The 22,821-nt window shown below is 38.4% G+C and overlaps 1 protein-coding gene across 3 annotated transcripts in view; it reads right to left on the reverse strand.

Moving 5' to 3' along the window:
* Nucleotides 1-1,260: 1,260 nt before the first annotated feature.
* The window catches only part of EDRF1 (erythroid differentiation regulatory factor 1), a 28,698-nt gene continuing 7,137 nt past the window's right edge, over nucleotides 1,261-22,821 (reverse strand). For 2 of the 3 annotated variants that reach the window (XM_075504359.1, XM_075504357.1), the window contains 17 exons: nucleotides 21,894-22,005; nucleotides 21,015-21,162; nucleotides 20,832-20,940; nucleotides 20,406-20,517; nucleotides 15,891-16,151; nucleotides 14,319-14,390; nucleotides 14,057-14,207; nucleotides 11,614-11,802; nucleotides 10,350-10,550; nucleotides 9,744-9,962; nucleotides 8,275-8,498; nucleotides 7,703-7,861; nucleotides 7,266-7,415; nucleotides 6,422-6,575; nucleotides 6,036-6,151; nucleotides 5,094-5,257; nucleotides 1,261-2,099 (listed from right to left, as the gene is read on the reverse strand). In XM_075504359.1, coding sequence (XP_075360474.1) covers nucleotides 1,928-2,099; nucleotides 5,094-5,257; nucleotides 6,036-6,151; nucleotides 6,422-6,575; nucleotides 7,266-7,415; nucleotides 7,703-7,861; nucleotides 8,275-8,498; nucleotides 9,744-9,962; nucleotides 10,350-10,550; nucleotides 11,614-11,802; nucleotides 14,057-14,207; nucleotides 14,319-14,390; nucleotides 15,891-16,151; nucleotides 20,406-20,517; nucleotides 20,832-20,940; nucleotides 21,015-21,162; nucleotides 21,894-22,005 — 2,713 coding nt within the window. In that variant the 3' untranslated portion in view covers nucleotides 1,261-1,927. Of the gene's footprint in view, nucleotides 2,100-5,093; nucleotides 5,258-6,035; nucleotides 6,152-6,421; nucleotides 6,576-7,265; nucleotides 7,416-7,702; nucleotides 7,862-8,274; nucleotides 8,499-9,739; nucleotides 9,963-10,349; nucleotides 10,551-11,613; nucleotides 11,803-14,056; nucleotides 14,208-14,318; nucleotides 14,391-15,890; nucleotides 16,152-20,405; nucleotides 20,518-20,831; nucleotides 20,941-21,014; nucleotides 21,163-21,893; nucleotides 22,006-22,821 lie in introns of all 3 variants that reach the window. The other variant, XM_075504358.1, reaches the window with a different exon arrangement.

Consider the following 22,821-nt stretch of genomic DNA (forward strand, 5'->3'; position numbering starts at 1 on the left):
TCTAACAAAGCCCCTTTAGGCACCGTTGCACTCCCAGGAGGACCAGAGATTAGGGTCTAGTCTGACACTGTTCTTTGGGACAGACCTAGACTGGCCCTCGTGAGTGAAGTGAAAGCTGCAGCAGTGCGCGCACTGACCTCTTGCTTTAAGGCAGCCTGCTGAATCAGATCTGATCAGAGGGTTTCACCTAGAATTTCCTCTTACCATCAGGAACGTGCCAGTGGCAGGCAGATCAGTAGACTGTTCTCTAACCAGGAATCTTTCTTGCTATCCTCTGCACCTGAGACACTGTTACTGATCTCGGCAGTCTTGCTTCGTCACCCCTCAGCTCCTCTGCTCTGAAGAAGAGACTTTGTCAGGGACACGTTTCTTCTGCCCCTCACCATTGCCCCTGCTGATAACTCTCTCAAGCATCGTCCTTTCAGCCAGCTTCAGAAACCTGCTGCTCAATTGTCTGCAGCTTTGACCCCACCAAAAGCCAGGAGGGTGTAAGGGGTGTTGCATGGAGCCAGCCCCCGGGTGGAAGGCAGGAAAAGACACAGAAACCAGGCACAGGCATCAGGAGCCGCCTTTTTCTAATCAGTCATTCCAGATCAGAGGCAACAGAACAGCTACACGTGCCGCCTCTCATCTTTCATCCTTTCACAAGGTGCTTTTGCCTCTTTCGGGTGCGTTCGTGCTCTGTGTTGCATCAGAAAGCCCAGGTTTCTTCTGAAGACAGATCTAAGGCTGCACTTGGAAAACCACGTTTAAATTGTCAGGATAGAAATTTCTCCAGATGGCGTTTCCTGGGTGAAAACATGCCCCCCCCAAAAAAGCGTCGTTCTGGATCTCTCATCTTGAGAGTAAGAATCACCTCCTCAAAACAAGCACCTTAAATAGTTAACTCACTACTTGGGTATTAAGTATAAAGAAGTTAAAAATAAACACGTATGCATACATACACACATGTAAAAACTGTTCATACCTTTCAATAAAGTGTTTCATACTGTTGTTATACAAGAATGAACCACATTTCTTCATAGAAAAACATCAAGACAGCAGATGTCATATTCTTGAAAACTTTATCCTTAAATAATACATATTTCCAAAAAACAGAGTCCTCACACGCTGAGATTAAGGCTACGCTCATTTGTTAGGCCTGATTTTACAGATTTTCTCCAGCCCCCACTGCCTTTCAAATGGGTTTAATTCTGTGGAACAGTTTGCTTCTCTGACGAGGGTCATAACCAATAAAAACAAGACATGAGTTTATATTTAATAAATAAATTTTTATTTAAAAATATGCTCTCATTTATTCACAGTTTCAAGTCTGAAAAAGATAATACTATTCTTGATCAATTCAAACACAGCTAAAACCAGTCGCTTTCTGGGGTAAAGGAGATCCCAGTGATGGCTGATATTTGCAAGAGTCTTGCACCAAAGCTAGAAAGGCACACGTTTTTGTGCAGGATAGTAACTGTAAGAAGAGTAGTGTGTCCATGTGTCCACATATTCAACAGAAATTTCCTTGTACAACTTCGGTTCATGTTACCAGTTAAAGTGTTCCAATGAAGCCTTGCTTACAAAATCTATTTCATTAAATATCAAACCAGAGCAACTGTGAGATTACATTTTTATACAAAACATTTATATCACTGCAAAGCCCATTACCTGTAAGAGAAAAATCGTGAATTTCTCCAACACAGAAGATTGTTACCTTTATATCCAGAACCCCAAACTGGCATTTCAAACAAAGAAACGCGAGTAACCGAACCCCCCCAGAGTTACCGCAGGATAAAAAGGAATTCCTGTTCTTTCCCAGGTGTACAATGTAACAATGTAGGCGATACTATCACCTTCAATAAATACAAATACCGCATCAGCAAAAATACCACTGATCCCACGCATAGCAAGGCACTGTGTCTGCTGGTTTGCAGCATTTCAGTCAGGGCATTCCTCCGTCGCTCGCTTCGTTACCTTGAGTCAGCTGTTCCAGTAAATTTAAGATTACCTCTATTCGTTCCAGCAGAGTCATACTTTTGTTAGCAGTTGCGCGCAACAGCAGGGAGTAAACTTGCTTGTTTGTTTTAAGAACAACTTCTTCTTCATTAACGCCCCTAAAAAGAAAACAGATAATACAAACTATTAACCCGACCACGAGAGTTTAATTCTGCCAATTATCAAAACGGTTCTTAAATAACAACCTTGATGACTATCCCTGTGAAACCACGCAGCTGGTGTTTTGATCCGAGTCTCTTATTTCCTTAGTTCCTCTTTCCCACCATTTCACAGCCCTGCAGTCAGAGCCTCTGCTTATACTGCAGGAGGGATAAAGTGTTCCCATTCTTATTCAGCTCCAGTCTGGCCATTTTATTAACTCATAATCCCAAATCATATCGTAAACCCTCCAAAATCCAGGTCTCCATGCCAAAACTCTCTACTTTGGTCTAAATTAGCATCTAATCTGATCATGCCAAACACAGACAGACACCTGAACACTCGGGAGACGCGGTCGCGTTGCTCCCGTGCCGTTGCCTGCCGTTCGCTCTCCCCTCCAACCCATCACGGACATCATTCTCCTGTTCAAGTCTGAAGCCCATGATCTGCCCTCACTCTCTCGGTTCCATCCATCTAAGCTATTGCCCTACGACAGAGCCTTTTCCCTGCTCAATACCTCTACGCAAAAGAGCTTTTCCTCTTTCGCCAGCCTGCAGTCTAAGCTCCCACCAATTCTCTCAGTTTCACAAGTATCATTGTAAATCACTTCTCACCACGCTTGCTGGCCTTCTGCTTCAGCACTGTCACCCCTCCTCTGCTACATTTAACATCCAAGACTAACAAATAAGTGACCCAAACTAGAAAAAATAAAAATTAAAAAATGCTGCCCTTGATATTATAAATAAATTAAGCGGGTATGTGTCAGTCAGTTTAATTGCAAATGCAGTGGGAATTACCAAGAAATGGTGAAGCAAATTAAATTCATAACACTTGGCAGAAATCAGACAGGTTTGTTTATTAAACAGTACAGGTAGTCAATAAAAAGCCACTGAAATGCAAAGTATTTCCAGGATAAGCTACAAGAATTCCCAGAATGAAGTATTACTTTCAATTACTTCTTCCCTCTGATTTACATAGCCAAGTTCAGTTACGCTTATGCATTTCACTTTTAGAGGGTAAAACTCTGATTTCATCCAGTTTTATTGCTAGTCTGCAACTTTCACTAGCAAACATTAATTTAACCACATGTTCTCCTGCTCTCTGCCAAAGTGCATCGGAGACCCTGAAATAGCATTTGTGAGCTCCAATTTCCTCCCTTTTCAGCCCATTATTAAAGCAGAAGGCAGACGTGATCTCCTCCTCCTCCAAAGCAGAACTGAGGAAACGTACGCAAGACGTACGCAGGGTACTAGCAAGGTTAAGCGAAAGGCAGTTTTAAGCTTGGCCTCAATCCACCATTGTTTAAAAAAAGTTTAATGTGTTACAGCAACGCTCCCATTTCACAGTATTCAAACTGTGACACATTCCCTACACAAAATCTTCAGTACAAGACCCCATTCGAGAGGGACAATGGTGAGAAAGTAAATGGGGAAAAAAACCCCACAAAACAAGAAAACGAGGTTTTTGTTGTACAACACTTACCCATATTATGAGATACCAGAACTAAACCAGTTTACTCAGTTACTCGGCCATCTACTTGGTTACATACAAATTCTGCTTAATCCTCTGCATTTCACATATTCAGATTGCCACCTTGTGGAAGCTCTTTTTTAGAGTGAAAGCACCCAACGGTGCACCTAAACTGCTGCTAAGAAAGCATGCGGGCTTTCTTCTTGTCGCATGTTTTTCTATTTACCGGTCTCCTACTATCAGCAGACAACTTACTGTGCGGAATGAATTCACTTCAGTTTACTTTTAGCAAAACAGCACTTGCATCAGTAGTGCTTCAATCTGAAAACCTGTTAACACAACTTCCAACAATAAAAGAATTCTCCAGAACTATATACTGGAACTAATGCCACATTTTCATAAATTAACTTTATATAACATTAGAAACAGCACTACTATGCTGCTGTAGGTTCTGCAATCAAACACATTTGCTGCTGAGGGAATAAAAGGTATTTTCTGGATCCTGAAAGCAAGAGCACACACATTCAGATCTAACCCATAGAAGCAATAGCGGTGTAAGGAGTTACACTGCCACACCTAATCCCAACAACACTTCAAGGTCAACACAAAAAGGAGGAGCCACATTTGCTCCGAATCCCAGCAGCAGGACAGATTATTTCTTCATTGCACTCCATTAGGCGTTAGAAAATTCTTTAACACCGGTGAGTTACCTTCCCCACAGATATCTCTCTCTATTTACATTACTGACGTACCTACATTTATTCTCAAGTATTTGGCTTGCTAAAGTACGCTGTCTCTGATATATTTCTCACCAAGATATATCAAAAGATCAGCAGTACACAGTAGTTTCTCCCCCACTAACTTTCAAGTGCTCCATCACAGATGAAGACCAACGTCAGTTAAAATAAAGGACACCATATGCATGCAACTCCTTCCCTCAACAAACTATTTGATTAAAATAATTTAAAAAAAGACAATGAGAAGCATGCCAGCAAGATTATGGCAGTACAAGTTAAACTGCTTTGTGTGTGAATTTATACCTATGAAGGACATAGGATTTATATCCTCCAAAGGGTAAGTTAGATATCACAGAGCATGATAAAGCATCAGTGATTCATAACTGTACTGTGCATTTCAGACGATGACTACAAACTTATTATTTTCCTATTTGAATACAGCCATTCAAGTCTGACCTTTTTGTCCTCGCTCAGTCCTGGACTGCTATTGGGAAAGAGGAGAGAAAAGAGCTGCCTAGACACACTCAGTAAAGGTGTTTCTTGGTCATTCCCTCAGGGACACACAAAACCACAGAAAACGTGCAAAACGTAGACGATCAAGGCGTATCTCGGCTCCTTCTCCACACAGAAGAGTCACCTCCATAAAAGAATAAATATCACACTTCCTTGCATGCTTAAGAGTACATAGTTGGTACAGATTTATGGACGAGAATCACATCTACCCACACATGTCAAGGTTCAACTTACCCAATTTTTTTTTTGGTTGAAGTTAGCAATTTAATGGATTGGAGGAGAAGGAATGACATTCTGGACTCAAAAATACTAAGCAGTTTCAATACTTCTTCTTTGTTAAGGCCAGTAGAGGAATCATTAGGTGACATATTCTCTGCGCTACTTTTATCCTTGCTTATCTACAAGAAGAGAAAACCAAAAAAGCCATTTCACTGAACTCCACCATTTAAACGCACTTCAATTAAGTCAGACAACCACACTTGCAGGTTTAGCTGACTCTTTACAGGAGTGGTACCAACATCACAATTGCTATGACACCCTGTTTCTGAGGCTTCAGTAACTAGCTTATATCTCTGCGGTACACGAGTTATGCTGACTGCCTATGTTGTACGTATATATAAAAAAATATAGTAATTTCTAGTTATAAAAAATATCAGGAAAATACGGACTTGACTCCTCAATCTGTTGCTCAAATTGCCATCAAGGGATGAACATGTCAGCATATATTGCAAGTAATTATTTATTTAGGCATCAAGAACCTATTAAGACTAGCTACAGATAACCTTCTGCATTTTAATATTGAAATATTAAATATACTATATGGAGAGAATTCCCATTTATATTGTACATACATTCTTAAGTCCTTTAAGACGACTTTTAAGGTATGATAGAGTTCCACAGAACCCCATTCACTCGGACAGTCAGTATACATCCATATACAAACATGTTTTAATCCATCTCCAGATGAAAGGTTTGTTCTAGAGTAAGTTTTTTTTACTCCACTTCCACTTCAAGGCTAGAAGTGAACCGCAACAGGTTCAAACCCTGTCCACACTATTTAAGCAACTAGCTCTACTGAAAAGTAAACCAAGCAATGTCTTAATTGCCAAATGACCCATTTTATGTGAATGCAAAAGATACAACAGAGCAGATAATTAGACAACTTGACTCGTTTACCTGTTCACTTTCTGCCACAAGCTCTTTTCTGATGAGCTGGAATGCACCCTTGGTTTTCGCCATTATATCTAGGGCCCCAAACAAAGTCTTTAGTTTCCCAGCGCTGCTGTTCTGACCTAAAAAAAAAAAATAAAATCAAGGACACAAATGGCTTATATTACGGACTGCACTTTTTCTTCCATCCAAAGATTTCAAGAGTTCTCACAAGAAAACTGTGTACTGTCCTAGTCAACTGAAAACCAGTAAGATAAAAATGTCCCTCCTCTCTTGAAGACGACTCTATTCTGCAAAGCAGATTCCTCCTGCTCTCATATACAAAGTTATCTAAAAATGAAATTAAATAGGTAGTTTGGAAAGCTGTTGTAGTAAGACAGAGCTAGACTTACTCGCCATCTGGAATTCTGCAAACGCCACTCTTTCCAGCTGCACACGAAGGAACTCACAGGGTGCATCCTTCAAGAGTTGGAAGAGTCGTACTGCTTTACTATAATGAAGATCAGCAAGTACACGGTGTTGTTTCCTCAAATGTTCGTCACCAACCTGCACTCAAAGTAGGGTACGTAGTAAATCCCAGACAATTTGTATGTTCATGAAATAACCATTGGGGAAAAAAAACTGCTTATGGACTACACGAGCTACCAACAATCATTCCCCAGCTCATTTCATAATGGTTCATCTAAATGTCTGCACATTTCTAGAATACATCACCAGCCCGCCATCTTTGAAGCTACTGTAATTTCATAGCTAATGCTAACAAATTCACATCAAGTAGAACTAAGTTAATCATAAAGAATAATAATTTGGGGGAAAAAAAAATCAGAAAGCAACACGCGAGTCTACGCTAAGGCTTTAATAAATCGTATGCTAATGTTCTAGCAGAAGGCTGCCTGCTTAAGTATCAGAAGAGTGGCTTGGAAGCAAAACCAAACCAAAGAAAACATTTATCAATGGCTTCTGTTAGGAGAGCATGGAACTACTTAGAATAGACAGAACCATAAAGCTCAATACACTCTATAAAGGACAGACTGCTCTTAACATTATATTTCACAATGATTTGCAAATAAACCACCTCACATTTCTTTGGTTAAATCATTTAAATAAATATATCCCAACTACAGGTAGAAGGATAAATATCAGTCTCCACACACATTAGATGTGGTAAGTATGGAACATGGTGGACACGGTAAGTATGGAACCTATACAGAAAAACAAACCAGTTTGTACTAATACCTGGTTTCTCAGACAACTGTGGTACATGGAAGCAAGCCTGTGGTGGATGGTTGCAGCCCGATATTGGCAGAGAGGCTGTCGCGCAGACACTGTATCAACATCGCAGTATTTCAAGGACTTCATCATGGCTTCACTAACTTCCTTCTCTATCTACAAGATAAAAGAAAGAGATGTAGTGCGGTTACTTTGAAACTAGAATGCCACGACGTGCAAGCGTAAGGGTTAAATCTCTATTTGCGACACTACCTTTTCATTAAGCGAAACCTCAAAAATGCAAGTGACTAAACTTTTTATGGTTTGCAAGAACTACTTCACAAAAGTTCTTCAGTCTAATGCAGGTTTACAAGTTATTCCAATATCAATTTTGCTCACTGTTTCGTTTTTCAGGAAGACAATAGTTTATTTTAGCAGATGTTGTCACAACTGCTCTTCATTACCTGTTCCTGAGCCTTTCGAGACAGCGGAGCATAATCCTGCTGTAGAGTTGCCATAGTGAAATACGTAGTAGACAGCTCCCAGTTCACAGAATCCCAAACAGCCGGATGCACATCTCTCTTACCTAGTGATCTTAATGCCTTCAGGTAGTAGTCAATAGCCTACAGATTATAAAACAATACACATACATGGTTACTGCTTAAGTTTATAGCAACTAGAAATTAATTTCCCATTACTCATTCTCAAGGAAGCATTCCAAAATAACCTGTCAGAGCCTTCTTCAGTATTTTTCTTACACCTGTTTTGGTCATAACTTTAATCCTGACCATGCATTTCTATCTCCTTTGTGTGTGGTATTGCAGTCTGTTAAACATAAAGGTCTGAATGTCACAGCACTTCATGTATCAGAGCAATGGAATCAAACCTCAACAACAATACTGAAGCCTATACAGCGAGGATCAGGATAACACTAAAGCAGGAGAGGTATCCCAAGTTATTACAAAGATATTTACAAATACTCTACAATAAAAGGCATATTAGGGTGCGGGCCATTCTAAAAAAAGTATGTTGTTACCTTATTATAATAAAGGGCCTCTTCTGGGGAAAACTCTCTTTTGAAGTCACCTCCAGTTGCACAGTGAGCTTGAGCACAGATTCGCATCAGTCTTCCCGTGTTGCACAGCAGAAGAGCAGCATTGGTTGCGTCATCAATTGACTCAAAATTCTGAATTCCTTCTTCAAAGCAAGAGAAGCTTTTCTTCCAGAGTTGCTGCTCTGTCGTCGATACGTTTTTACTCACTAGGGTTAAGACACAAGGCTTACTATCTCTTTCAAATTCTTGAAAGATACCGAACAAACATTTCCATTATGTTCTTTTTCTTGTAAACGACCTTTTAGAATTTAAGGGTGGTAAATGATTCTGAAGACCCAATTCATGGAAAATACTCTTAAGAAAACCTCAAACATATGTAACTCTTGATACCTAAAGTGCACTATTACACATATTATACTTTCAAAAGAATTGTGATAACATGACACAGAAAACAGGGGAAATTAACAGGATAGAACACAGATCTCCCCCCCCCCCCGGTAATATTCAGGGTATTGCAGTTACTTCTATAAACTTACAGTATGAAACAAGTAAAAAGTGACTTTTACAGACAAGTGAAACTCAGTATTTGAGCTTGACTTCAGCTAAATAGCAGTTCTGCAAAAACACAGAGATTATGAAAAATTGCAAAATTAAAAGTCCAACTCCAAATCCTTCAAATATTAATTGGACAAAGGTCAGAGAAAACAGCCGTTATTTGGGAGACTGGAGCTGTTTACACTGAACCACCAGCATCTAATTTGTTCCAGTTTATGTAACTCTTACCTGTACACAAGACATTATTGGTTTTCCTTTCAAATACAAAACCCCACCAAACACCCTGCCCTACAAGGAAGCTTAGGCAACCTCCATTTCCTCAGGGGGAAAAAAAAAAAAAAAAAAACAAACCAAAAAAAACACAAAAACAAACCACAAAACCACCACCAAAAAAAACCCAACCACACCTCCCCACACCCCCAAAATAAACCAGAAGCAAAGCTTCCAAGGATTTACTAACCAAAAAATTCAGACTGACTTCACTGAAACTATTCCTATGTTTAAATTAAGCTTACGCTTGTTCACAATGGGCTAAACCAAACACATCAAGAACGCAACATGCCCTCCCTTTTATAACAGACTTGGTTTAAAGTTTCCATCATATTTCTTGAGGGCATTCTACACACTTTAAAAGAATTTCTCCAAAGCTATGGATTCCATTATTCAGTTTAGGCTCAATTAAGTACAGTGTACAAGCCACAGTAATCTATTGTAGACAAATATTTACAATGGACATTAAAATTATGTAACAACAATTACAGAAAAGTAGTTACTATGAAGTTCTTTAAATGTCTTCTTTATAATCAGAAATACTCAAGATTTCTCGCACTGTTAGTAGACATGATAATTGTTGGAGCTTCGTGAAATTGTAAGAAGTGGAAAAAAAAAATACTTGCCCACTCTCTCAGTCTGTACTGCAGCAGCCTGGTTCATGTAAAACACTCCAATCTCGTTCCGGATATTACCCATCCTCTTTAGTACCTGTATACGCTGCTCTGGATTTTGGTTTTTTAAATTACTGAAAAGTAAAATTTCATAAGCTGCTTCATAACATTTACAGCTGACGGAAAGTTGGCATTCCAAGTCTGTAGACAAGTCAGTAGCCCAGGCAAACACTAGAAAACAAAATGCAAAGCCTGCACGTCAAACAGTATTTCCAAACAAACTTAAATCTGCGATGGTCATCATTTTGGGCATTCTCCTCTAGACTAAGTATAAGACCCATGTCAGAATGATCCCACAATTTCTACAGATAAGCACAATTTACCATTACTTAAACAATTACTGTCTTTAGCTACTTTACAGCTTCAGACATGTCATACAATATCTTGACAACCTCCTTGCGTATGACAGGCAAAATAAGCTTTCTCTGAAGAAAACAGAACTGAAGCGTAATAAACCCTCCTCCAGAAATGGTACTAGTGCATGGTTTTGAGAAAGCACAACGAAATTACTTAAGTCTGTCATATAACTGAATTATGGCAGCTGTAGCAGTGTCATACCTTGGCACCTGGATTCTCTGTGAAGACTGTGTAATATTTCCTGATCTTCTTTTGTCTGGTAATTATATTCTTCAAGATATGCTGCTCTGTTGTTTGCATTTTGAGCAAGCATTAATTGGATATCTCCACAAAGGGTTAAACACTGACAAAGAAATACTAACACTTCAGGAAGCATGCTGGTGCAGAGACAACAGTAGGTATCTATTAGGAAAAAAAATCCCATGGATGAGGGAAGGGGAAAGAAAAGAATTAAACGTCAAAAGGTTTGGCACGGACTGACAATTTAATTGGCTTTTATGTTACCTGTCACACTTATTCTCTATATGCAGTCAACACATGTTCTTCTAAGAAGAACTAACCTATTTTAAAGTCGTAGTTGCTCTACACAGCTGATGGTTTCAAAAGAGCAACTATGTTGTTCGAGATGAGCAGTGAATCTGGTAATTACAAATGCTAATCTCAGATTTGACTAAAGGAAAATGGACTTTCTACAGATTAACTCAAGTGAGATATAGCCTGAAAAACTAATTTCCAAAAGGTACAGTTTAAACTTGATTCTCAAGTCTTTAAAAGACTGAAAGCTGAAGAAGGCTTTGAGTTATTGATAAGCATATTGATGCTTTGTGTTAAGATCAAGCGTTCTTGCTTTATAAGCCTCCCCCTGCCCCAAGCCCTACAAATATGGAAGCAAAATAGCAGTACTACAGTACTAAGCTAATGGCATTTTCCGATTAGTTATTCTCATCATTGTAGTAATATTCTAAACAGCCTGGTTTTACTTCCTTCATTTTCCTCAGTAACACTTGGAAGATGTATTTCATTTTAGAGGAGTATCCAATTCAGCTGATGAACAAGTTTGGTATTTCTGAGAGTCAGGAATATTTTTAAATGAAATGGGCACCACCAGGCATTTCCAGGGAAAAAACATCTGCTTGCAGCGATAGCACTTAGACCACAGAATACTATCTCGGTCTTGGCACCAGGACCAACTCTCCCAACTTCAAGTGCTCTGAAGCTCCAAATCTGCACTTGAAGTTTCCCAGTCTGTCAAAATGGGAGCACCTTTCTACCAAACAGAGACAAGAGTTACTCTTACTACAGACTTCCCTCCTCAATAATGAGCTAGACAGTTTAACTACACACATGGTTGTCAAACTTGTCACTGCACGCTACTAGGATAAATCATGCACAAGAGAAGTACTTGATATCGTGAAAGGTATATACAAGCAATGGTACAGATGACAAATACATTCTAGCAGCTTACCATGGCACTGTAAAGCCAGCTTGATGTATCGTAACGCTCTCCCATATTTCTGTAGAATCATAGCAGCATCAGATAGGACATAATAAGCCTTTGATGATTTCAGAATGAGCTGGAGTTTCATTTTATATTGCCACGATCCAGGAATCATTCCTGACTGACTGGAATGTTTACCCTTCTGAAATGAGCCCACTGTAACACGAACAGAACCTCGTCAGTAAATCTCATCTCCGTAACTTATGCCAGAGGTTGGACATAACTTCATCAGCATACAGACAGAATGTAAATTGCCTTATTACAGCTCTGCACAAGTAGAGTTATGCCAAGCTGTCTGCTACTACATTTTTCATCCGCAAAATGGACCTGATACTTGGAACTTTTCCCACGTACTCCACCTGATAGTGGGATGCTCGAAAACAGTGAGCAGGGTGACAATGCAGCTAACCTCTCATACTTGGAACAGCTTTTGAAATACGGCAGCGGCCAAGACTATTCCGTTAGGTAGCAGTAGAAAAGAATGGGAAAGCCACAGGCATAATTTGTCATGTTCTCCACCAAAACCTTACAATATATGCTCTGTTTCTGTATGAACAGTTTCAAAGTGAGAAAGCCTCCATTTGTGGGTTTAGCCTCCAGCACAGAAAGAACTGGATAACCTGGTCCTTCCTGCAAGGAAAACCAATGTGTTTCTCACACTAGTTTCAAGAAATCCTCAGCATAAGATGATGAAGGTTCCTTCTTCAATGCTGCAGTGGTTATGGAACCAGAAAGAACAGGCCACTGACTTTAGGCATACCAAAGGACAAAATTTTGTCCTGACAATATTTGCACACAGAAATGAGTCTCTTGCTTACAGGTGGACCTACAAGGCCTGACCTGCAAGCCCACTATGTTTAGTAAGTTCTAGAAGAACTACATGTTTATGTCAGGACAAAGACAAATCTAATACACTAACACCTCATACACTTAAAGACACAGAATGCACATATACTGTATCTACTATACAGAAGTAGTTCTCCAAGAATTAAAAGCACTTATCCTTTCTATATATGTATGTAAACATACGCATGTAGCAGAGAAACTACAGAATTTGCATCACAGAAAACAAGCAAACCCACATACTGGAGAAGCAAAAGTTTCTCCCTTATGTTTGAACTACTTTTCTCTAGGTTGAATTCGATCTTTATTACCTAAACAAGTAGCACCATTGCTACTTCAGGGAAGAACTCCAGCACAGCTCCAGAAACCAACCAAAATATTTTTTTCTGATTTGTGCAATATTTCTCTCCCACATCCCCCAGGAAACACTTGTTTCTAAACAGAAAAAGTTAGCATGCAGACATTCTCCTGCCAGCTGGCAAGCAGCTGCAATGTGTCATCAGTTCCAAATTGTGAAGGCAGAAGACAAGAGTCTGGCTGCAGGAGAGCTGAAATAAGCACACTGTTCTTGCTGAGCTGACCTAGGTAAAATTTCTCAGCAAATCTTGATAACAATTAGTCTCATAGTCCATGTGCAGAATTTATGCAAGCTCAACACAATGTAACTTTCTGATGGAGGCGTTGAATTCTGCGGTCACATATCTCATAAAAACTAAGAAAGTATGCATACATCTCCAGGTCATTGACATTCAAGAGAATCATAAAATTGGAAGAGAAACATGAGAACACTTAAATGAATAACTCAAAACTGAACTTGCTTATTATTTGGAGATTTTCAAAGGGGGAAGGGAAGAAAATGGAAAGAATAAAGAATTGTAAAAATATGCAAAACTTAAATTTCTTTCTGGGTTACGCTTACAGGGCTTCTCGCCCTGCAGACAACTCTACTACTTTCAGAAGAAGAGTCTTTCCTATACCCTTCTATGGCACTCCAGAGAAAAAATAGACAGACTATAGTCTGAAACTTCTGGAGTTTGAGTATTTAAGCAAACAAAACATCTTTTATTTGCTGCTTCCTTCCACAATTGTAGAGGTATGAGAAAAAAAACCAAAATTCTAGTTTCCATTTATATGCCATTCAGCAGCAAGCATAGCACAGGAGAAAAACCTGCCAGAAGTAACAAGTTCTTCCACAAAACTTCAAAGTCACAAAAAAAGAATGAAGACTGTTTTAAAAACAACCCACACAACTTACGGTGCTCCACATGGCAAACCCCAAAATACTAAGCCCTTATGGAAGTCATCTGCAAGCCACATCTAAATAGCATCCAGTAAAATTATGTGTTTTATTAATAAAGATGCTTTGATACGCAAAATATCCCAAATGAGCTATTCTTTTCATATTTAAAAAGGAACAGACTGTTCTCCAATTTTTGGTATACTACTTTTGCTTATGCAATAATGCAATTAAGTGACTTGTAAGTACACTGTTTTGACAATCAAAATAAAGTAGCAGCAGTTTGTGTTGGCACTGGAAAGGTCTTATTTGCACAACAATACAACTTACTTTTGTCTAGAAATAATGCCATCTGTTTTTCCAGACACTCGGGACCACCACTGGTGGATTCATCTTCATATTTCAATGGGATTGGTGTGCTGGGGTCAGCTGCAGGAAGGTCACCCTCTTTTTTAACACTGCTGTCAACAGACTTCAAGCCCTGCAAGAAGAAATCATTTATTCACCTTGAAAGCAATATTTAGCAAATACAGAATACATCAAGAATTGGGTACTAGGTGAAATGTCATCAGAAAGTTGATTATAAACTTACCTCCAGGACATAGTTGAGCACGAGCCTGCAGCGCTCCTCAGTGCCATGGCAGACAGGAAATGCACAGCTAGGCTTCATCGGGGCGGGCAGCAGGGAAGGAATAAGAAGAGAATAAACTTTCGACACATGAAATGTCAAAATTACTGGCTAGAAGATGCAAATGAGAGATAACATTAAGAAAACCTGTTAATGGAACATCTGAGCTCTACACTATAAAGTGTCACAGTATTTCTTTCCTTTATCTCAGTGAGCAATTCATATACCTGGTCATCTACACTTGGCCTCTCCTGGTAACGCCAAAGACAATGCAAAGAGGAGAAGAGATGAGACGACTCTGTTCTATAACAGTAATTACAAAAGCATCCACAGATGGTCTGCAATGCAGACCCGGGAAGATAAGCACTTTACAGACACTTTACAACACTGTACAGAAACCATTTCTTCAGCCTATACATCAAAGTTGCACTTTCGTCACCTTCAAACAACTCTGTGTCTTGGGGGTTTTTTTGGGAGGTTGTTTTTTTCGGGAGGTTGTTTTTTTCGTTTTCTTCTAGGGTAGAGTAGAAGGGGGAGAATAAAGGGGAAATCGAGTGCTTCTGCACTTGTACAAGTTATTGTATTTTTCAGCTGATGGACCTTGAAGTGTTAGAAATTAAGATAGCAATAAGAGTTACAATTCTTTTTAGGAAATCTTGCTCTTTGCTACTCAGCAGAGACATGAGAAAAAATGTTTAGCTTTTGACCAGTGAAAGTCATTTCATAATCATATCCCTATAGAGGTAAGACAAGTAAAACATCAGAAGAAAAGTAACATGCTATGAGCAGTTTCTTCACTGATCTTCCCAGTTTCTTGTATTCCTCTATTTTGTTTCAATAATAATGCACAGCAAATGAGATGAAGGTAGCAGTATTACACTTCTGCTGATTCCTTGATGAAGCACACGTATGTCAATGGAGTTTCAGGAATATTATGGTTATGCACCCAGCTGCCCCCTTAGACACAGCATACACACACGTGCAGAGTAAAGCTTCATCTCTTTTTTAAAATTAACTATAACCAAAATTTCAAGGAAATCAAATTGCTGTATTCTGACCACTTACCTTGGAAAGACAAATCAAAGAGGGAAATCAAAGACTAACTCTGTGGGTATGAGGTAGCTGATGCTCCCAGAAAAAACAAACGTTAATATTGCTCCAGAAAAAAATACTAAGATTACCTAGGTATCCACACAAACTTGGGGTCATCTACAGCTCTTGCACATGGCAACAGTTGGCAATATTTTCTCTGCTGCCATGACAGGAATAATTTTTCTGTAGCCAGCTATGCAGAATCATGCCATAAAGGACACGTGCAAGATGGCAGGGGAAAATCTATATTAAACCTGCTATATTGTAAAATTCAAAGACCTCAAATTTTATGAGCAGCTCATGAGAAATTTCTCTCCCCACTGCCTCATGCTTCAGTTAACCTGAAGACAAAACTAACAGATAACTGAATTTCAGTAACAAACCTTGCTACATGAACTGAATCTTTCAAGAAAACCCTTAAAAAAAATCCACAACTTCACTTACACGTATTCGATGAACAGACTTGTATTTTTCTGGTACTGATAACTCTCCAACAGATTTGATTATAGCCACTGCTTTATTGTCATCTGGTGGATCAGAACTGTTACTGTAAGAACCGTTTTCATCACTGTCTGGCATTTCCTCCTCTTCCTCACTATAACTTTCATCAGAATTTCCATTTATAGGGAAGTCTGCACTGTCTTCTTTTTTAGGTTCATCCAACTGAAAAAGCTCTGATAACATGTAGTTTGCTGAAGCGATAATCTTTTTAAATAAGAGAAAAAAAATAGTGATTTGTTTTCAAGTTAATTTTTTCTTTTGAGAGGCAACATCAATATAATTTGTCTTAGAATAAAGAATAAACAGTACATGCAAGTAGGTATTTGATAAGCTGTAAATACAGCCTGTACACACACACACACACTGTATGACCATATTTTTGAGCACTGAATTTTATCAATATTTAAGAAGCAAATGGCTGAAGACAGTATCTTATCAGCTATCTGTATATGTGCATGCAGCCCCTGCAATCAAGCTTGCCCATGCTTGGTTTTAAGCTCCAGCTTCCAAGGTCTTCACCTCTTGTTTTGCAAGTGAGAGCATAAAGGTAAAAATCGGGAATACAGGCCACCATGGCCCAAGATGATTTTGTTTGGGTTTTTTTCTTAAAAGAAAAATTAATAAATATGGGCAGCTCTTGACCATCCTCTTTACTTCTTTTGAGTGCAATCCTAACAAACTCCTTGTTTATTCGCATCTTTTGAGTTTTACAGATTCTCTCAAACTGCAGCTATTCTGCATTCCAGAGAAGCTTTTACCTTCTCCACTTTTGTTCTAATTCAGGCAACAAAGGTAAAATCTGCCATAAGAAAAAAAACCAGCAGCTATCTTCTTAGTTGATGGTAAGGAGGTATTTACCCTTTCTCTTCTCCGGACTGCTGTTGCATGAAGAAAAATGAGGAACTAATGAAAGCTATGTTCTGGTAGGGCTAAGCATTCAGGGGTCTGCATTTCATTCCTTCCTGCTTCTTCACTTTATTCATCTATGTACTTTAATATTATACACTGCCAGAATTTCAAAATACACTGATGAATGAGGAGATATTGGATACAAGTATTTAAAAGCTATTCCGTAGCAGCAGCAACATTCACAGTACTAAAAATTTAGAGCATGAAGAAATCTATTTCAGCTTCTCAAAACCAAAAAAACCTAAAACTGACAACCCAACAAATAAGATTCCAATTGAAACTCAAGAGGTCAGACAGGACACCAGGGCACAAACAGCAGAAAACAGTAGAGGTAACTGTAGCTTGCTTTTTATAGTGAGAAAAGAAATAAAGCTATACAAGCATTCAGGAGAAATACAACGCACACTGGTGATAGCCTAAAACAAGCAGCATTCCCCCGTGCTTCAGTTTGGTTTTATACAGAAATAAAAAGCCTTGAGGCAAGATGTACCAAAGTTCAACCTCATTTCTTGACTAACTGTATTAGGCAGTCCTGCGCATGTTGCTCCATAACCTCCCCTCCTTCCACACAAAAGAGAAAGAACATGAACACCTGGAAGCCAACCTGGTCCAGCATCAGACTGCATTCCAGAACACTTCAACACTCACATCAAAGACAGACAGCAAAATGAGAAATATGTATACACACTATAGGCACACATACGTACACTATTTTCCTCTAAGAGCAGAAGTGCTTAGAGAAAGGGTTATTTTGGAACCATAACACACCTAACAATTAAGCCAGTAAGAACAATACAATAATAATCCTTACAATAAAAGTTAAGCCCTTTTCTTTCTACCTCAAATTTACTTGGAGACTGAACCCTTGCTCAGACAGCTCTCACACTCCTATCATGAGGAATTTTGACACTAAGAGATGAGTCAAGTCCGCTAAGAAATTTGGATCACATCCAATTTAAGGAAAAAAAACCCAACAACACACACATGCAACACATACATGCCTTAAACTGACCTGCTTTTGGGCACCTGGGCCCCAAATTGGAATGAACAATTTTATATTAAGTGCTTGGGCCCCACCTTAAATTACTGACTCTTGTGTAGCTCAAGGATTATGAAAACACTAAGTAATAGCTTTCAGGCTTGAACTTTTGGATTTAGGCACCTTAAGGAGGATCTTACTGCCAAAACACTTGCATTATGGCTTCATGTACACACAGAGAGATTATGACAGGGCATAAGTTCTAGAACACATTTTTACAGTGAAATCCCTTGCTTTTGAGATGCCTTTTTTTCCCCAATGCCGAGTGAGTGTTGAGTAGAAGGACTTGCAATTAACTCCCCTGAAATTGACCTTGGGGATATCAACTCCTGCATTTTACTTCGGAACATTCTGAGTATAAGAAAGTGTCAAGAGGAAGTTCTAGAACACAGCAATAGGGTAGCCAGGGGGTGGGGGGAATAAAAAAAAAAAAAAAAAAAATCAGTCAGTAAAAAAAGTTGTGTCCACATTCCTTTCTTCCACTTCCCAACATCCTCTCTGCTTCTAATTGTTCAAAAAAGATATTACATTTAATGCCACTGAAGCCCTCTATTTAGGACAGCATGGTTTATTACCAGAACCAGGAACTGTAAGTAAGGGCACGTTCTAGCTCCTGGTTCCACTGGAGTCTAGTGAGACCAGACCAGAATATAGTCCAGCAATTTCATACAAAGCAGAATTGAAATACAAGTTCTCCACAGTAGCACTGCTATGTCATGTAAGCTATGTTAAATAACTTCCCATCAGAACAGCAACCTTTTGACATTAGACATTTGTCTGAACTGCCAACCAAACAACATTTTACACTTCTTGTGTATTTTTGGAGAGCTTTTTGCAGAGGTGTTAAAAAAAAAAAAAATCCCAGAAAATTAGTTATTCTACCAGGCTGTTTTCTGAACCAGTACACAACTGCTGAGAAGGCAAAGGAGGCCACCATTGTGCAGGTGTATGAATTCAATTAACCAGCTCAAATAAGCAGTCTCTCCTGCCCTACTAAAAAGTTATTTATGGAGTTAAATCCCATATAGGAAAAGGATTCAAGCCTGATCAAGTTTAGAAGAGAATAAAAACCAAGTGGTAAAGCATGAGTATTACCTGTTCTAAAAGCTTGTAGATCACAAGAGACAAATGAGAGAAGGATCTTAAGCAAGCAAAAAAAAAAGTTTTCAAAAGCTTCTAGGGGGATTTTGAGAGCTTTCCACAACTTCAGAAGGAATCTACAAAATACTTATTAATTTAGTTAATATATGCCATGTCTCCTCTTGTAAGCCATTTTAAATACAATTCAGATTTTTCACATTTTTGGGATCAATTTTCAGTTGAAAACCGCTTAAATCTAGACCACTTACATGTAAATTAAGCTATACTTTGGATTCAGATTTCAGTTTCACTAGAGATACTTCTTTTTGAAATTTATGTGTTGCCTATAAATAGTAAAAATGTTAAGTTACCATGTTCATGTACCATAGCCTGCATAAAGCAGCTCCTGCTCAGTGTACTTCCAAGCCTCCTGCAGTATCCCAGTGTACTTTTTTGGTTAAATGCACTGACACTCCCTTATACCATTCTGAACCCGTAGATTTCTCAGTTTAAGACAAGGAAGAGATTGTGAATAGACTCGGTCAAAATCCCAATGAGAAAGCAGCACACTCCATTATCTTCTGCAACTAAAAAGGAAGCTAGCACATCTGGCAGCAGTAATACTTAAACTTAAGACATACACACCTTCTTTACCTCCCTAAAGTTTAATAAACTACTTGTCTTTCAGAGCAATTAGATTCCTGTTTTTCTTAAAAAAGAACCAGAATCAAGTATCTGGAATAAAGGAGGTCAAACACAGCTTCATGTCCTTTTCATTACTTTTCTTACTGCTTCTGAAAGTGCAGAGCATCTCAAGGTACTGATGGCTGACACAACGGTCTAATGAAGTGATCAAGAGTGTGAGATTCTTTTTCTGAGTCTCCCACCTACCACAGAATAGTTGAGCTTGGAAGGGACCTCTGGAGACTGTCTAACCCAACCCCCTTGCTCAAAACAGGTTGCTCAGGACCATGGTCAGTCTGGCTTTGAGTATCTCAAAGGATGGAGACTCTATAACCTCTCTGCTTCGCCTGTCCCAACATTCAGCCACCGTCAAGAGTAAAAATGTTTTTTCTTACATTCACATTTTACAATGTCTAGCTAAGATCTGCTTCAGTGTCTGTACAGCTTCCAAACACAAAAGGGCTCTTTGGGAATGAGAGCAAAAGAGCAAACAGTGACAAGTTCCTTTCTAGAGCAGGACAGAAGACTCGTGCAGCAATAAGGGTCAGTGAAGGCTACTAATTTAGAAAGAAAAAAAGTCTGGGGTTTCTTTAAACATAAATCAATTTCCAAGTTTATAAATAAATTTAAATTCCCTCCTTTGCAGAGGGAGAAGGAAGTACCACACAAAATATAACCAGGTGCATTATGACGACAGCATTTCCATTATATTTACACAAAGCTAGAAGAAAACACATAATTCTTACTTGAGGATGTCTGCCATTGTCCAGTAACTTAAGACAATTAAGGAGCAATGTTCTGATAGTGCCATAGTGTTTCTTGTTCTGATTTTTCTTCAGCATCATATTGCAAGCAACTCTAAAAGAAAGTTAAACAAAATAGTAAATCCCTGGATAATTTCTTTGTGCTAGAAGAAAAAAGCTTTAAACAATACTACTGCAAATGTAGATCTCCCAAACTTCACGATGGGTCTACAAGACTTACTCAGTAAGAGTGTAGCTTACATGAAGAAATGGTGAAAAGGAGAAAGTCTGTTTTGATTTAGTGGGACTGGGGCTTACCAAGCTTATGTGTAAAAAGATTTTAATTTCATCATAACTTTTGGTCTGTATTCTTAACAAATACAACTGCACCAAGAATTAAGTATTACAACAAAAATGATAAAAACTCACTTGTATAGAAGAATTGCCACTGGCATTGTAAAAGGGTTTTGGTATTTGTCTTCTGTCTCTTCACACAGGGTGGTTAGGTCATAGAGCTTTACTATATCACTCCCACTTGCTGAAAGTTAAAACCTTTCGTTAATCAACATGATATTAACATAAATCTTTTAAAATTGATCTAAATCTACTTACCCTTAAACAGCCAATAAGTATGTCCTTCTTTGGTGCAATTTGATTTCAGAAAAGATAAGATATTTTGAGCAATATCTTTTATCACTTTGGTAGAAAAATTAGAGTTTTCCAAATTGGGAATATCTTCAGTCTTGATCATTTCATATTTCTGCAAGGAATATATGTTAAAATTCAAGATTAGGAGGGTTTTCTGCCACCTACACCCCCCAAAATCTATACATCAGTGTCTCTTATCAACTGCTAAAATAAACAAAAGCTACTATTATGATACAGTGTCATGATAAATTGAAATTATTTCCATGATCTACTTTAAAAGCAAGCACAACTGGATTACACCACTCAGTAAAAGTGTTAAAGAGGACTCAGTTCTATGACAAACATGGTAAAGTAAAAGGAGAGCAAGAGGTGGAAAAAAAAAAAGTGCAACATCTAACTATTACTTCAATGAAACCTAGTCAGCCTAGTAAGCAACTACATGCTACCAGGTACAACAGAAACTCAGCTGGTACATGTGGTCTACTGTAAAATAGTAAATACAAACAAAGGTTTAAAAAGCATGCATCTATTTTGGCAAGTGAACACTACAGATTTTAAGATGCAAGAAACCGATGTATTTCTGCTGCTCCATTTTTTATTTTTGCCTTCATTTATACATTGGGGGAAGTAGGAACCTTGCATGCATGGAAGAGAGAAAAAAACAGAACACAACATTTTTGGATGACTGTTGCAAGCTGTGTAGACGCTTCTCATTCTCCAATAAAGGATTCTTGCAATCTTTTTGTCAGAACAGTAAGATTAGAAAGAGATCTGTTACAAGTGGAGCAATTTCAGAAACTGAAGAATGGATGAACTAGGCAGAATGCAAAGAGATAGTCTTACCTGAACAATTCCATTAACATGAAAGCACATCACAAGCTCTGGTACATTGCATATTAAATTGTCCAACCAATAGTCAATTCCTGTTAGCACATTTATTGGCTTGTTGTTATCCCTAAAACCAAACATTTGTAGTGTTATTTAAGTCTTTATTTACTCTTCAGAAAATATTAGGGATGTTTACTAATGGGACTTAAATCAAGTCACCTGAGAGTGGATGGATACTAAACAATTATTTGTGATTTGTTCTATTTTAAAGAGGCAAACAAGGAATTATATCAAACAAAACAGATGTACTGATCTCTCCAATGGAATACACTCACATTCCCTCCGCAGCTTTGAATTTTTGCCCACACTCATACTGAAACTTTAACAAGCTTCAGATGTCACACTATTACCAAGATAACAAGTACTTAAGAAGTTCTAAAGGAATAGCAGTATCAGCTGCAATAATTATAGTGCAAGCTTTCTCCCAGACCTTCCAAAATTCCTTGCAAAGTAAGGTAATATTAATTCCTAGATGTGTCTTAAAAAGATGACAAATACATCAAGCGAGTTTCAAGTTTTTGCTCATTCTTTGCCTACACATAGGCAGGAACAGAAAAAATGGTAATCAAGTGATCAACATAAAGTATTAGTGAACCGTAAGACAGTCAGGACTTAGAACTACTACAGTCACAAGTTTTAAGTACTTCTGAAGTGCCCAACTAGCCGTTATTGAAATTCAGAATCCCAGTAAGAAAAATATTACTGCCCTCTTATAAAAATATCAATAGAACAAAATTAAGGACTAGATGTACCAAAGTGTTTTAAACACTCAACATTCACACTGAAGTCAGGAAAGGTTGCAAACCTCCAGTACTTTCAAATAAAGATTTAGTTACAGAGCCAGAAAAAGTAGCAGAGCATCTCAAGTCCCAGTGCAGTGGCA

The sequence above is a fragment of the Mycteria americana genome, chromosome 6, assembly GCF_035582795.1.
Source record: "Mycteria americana isolate JAX WOST 10 ecotype Jacksonville Zoo and Gardens chromosome 6, USCA_MyAme_1.0, whole genome shotgun sequence".
NCBI classification, from domain to species: Eukaryota; Metazoa; Chordata; class Aves; order Ciconiiformes; family Ciconiidae; genus Mycteria; species Mycteria americana.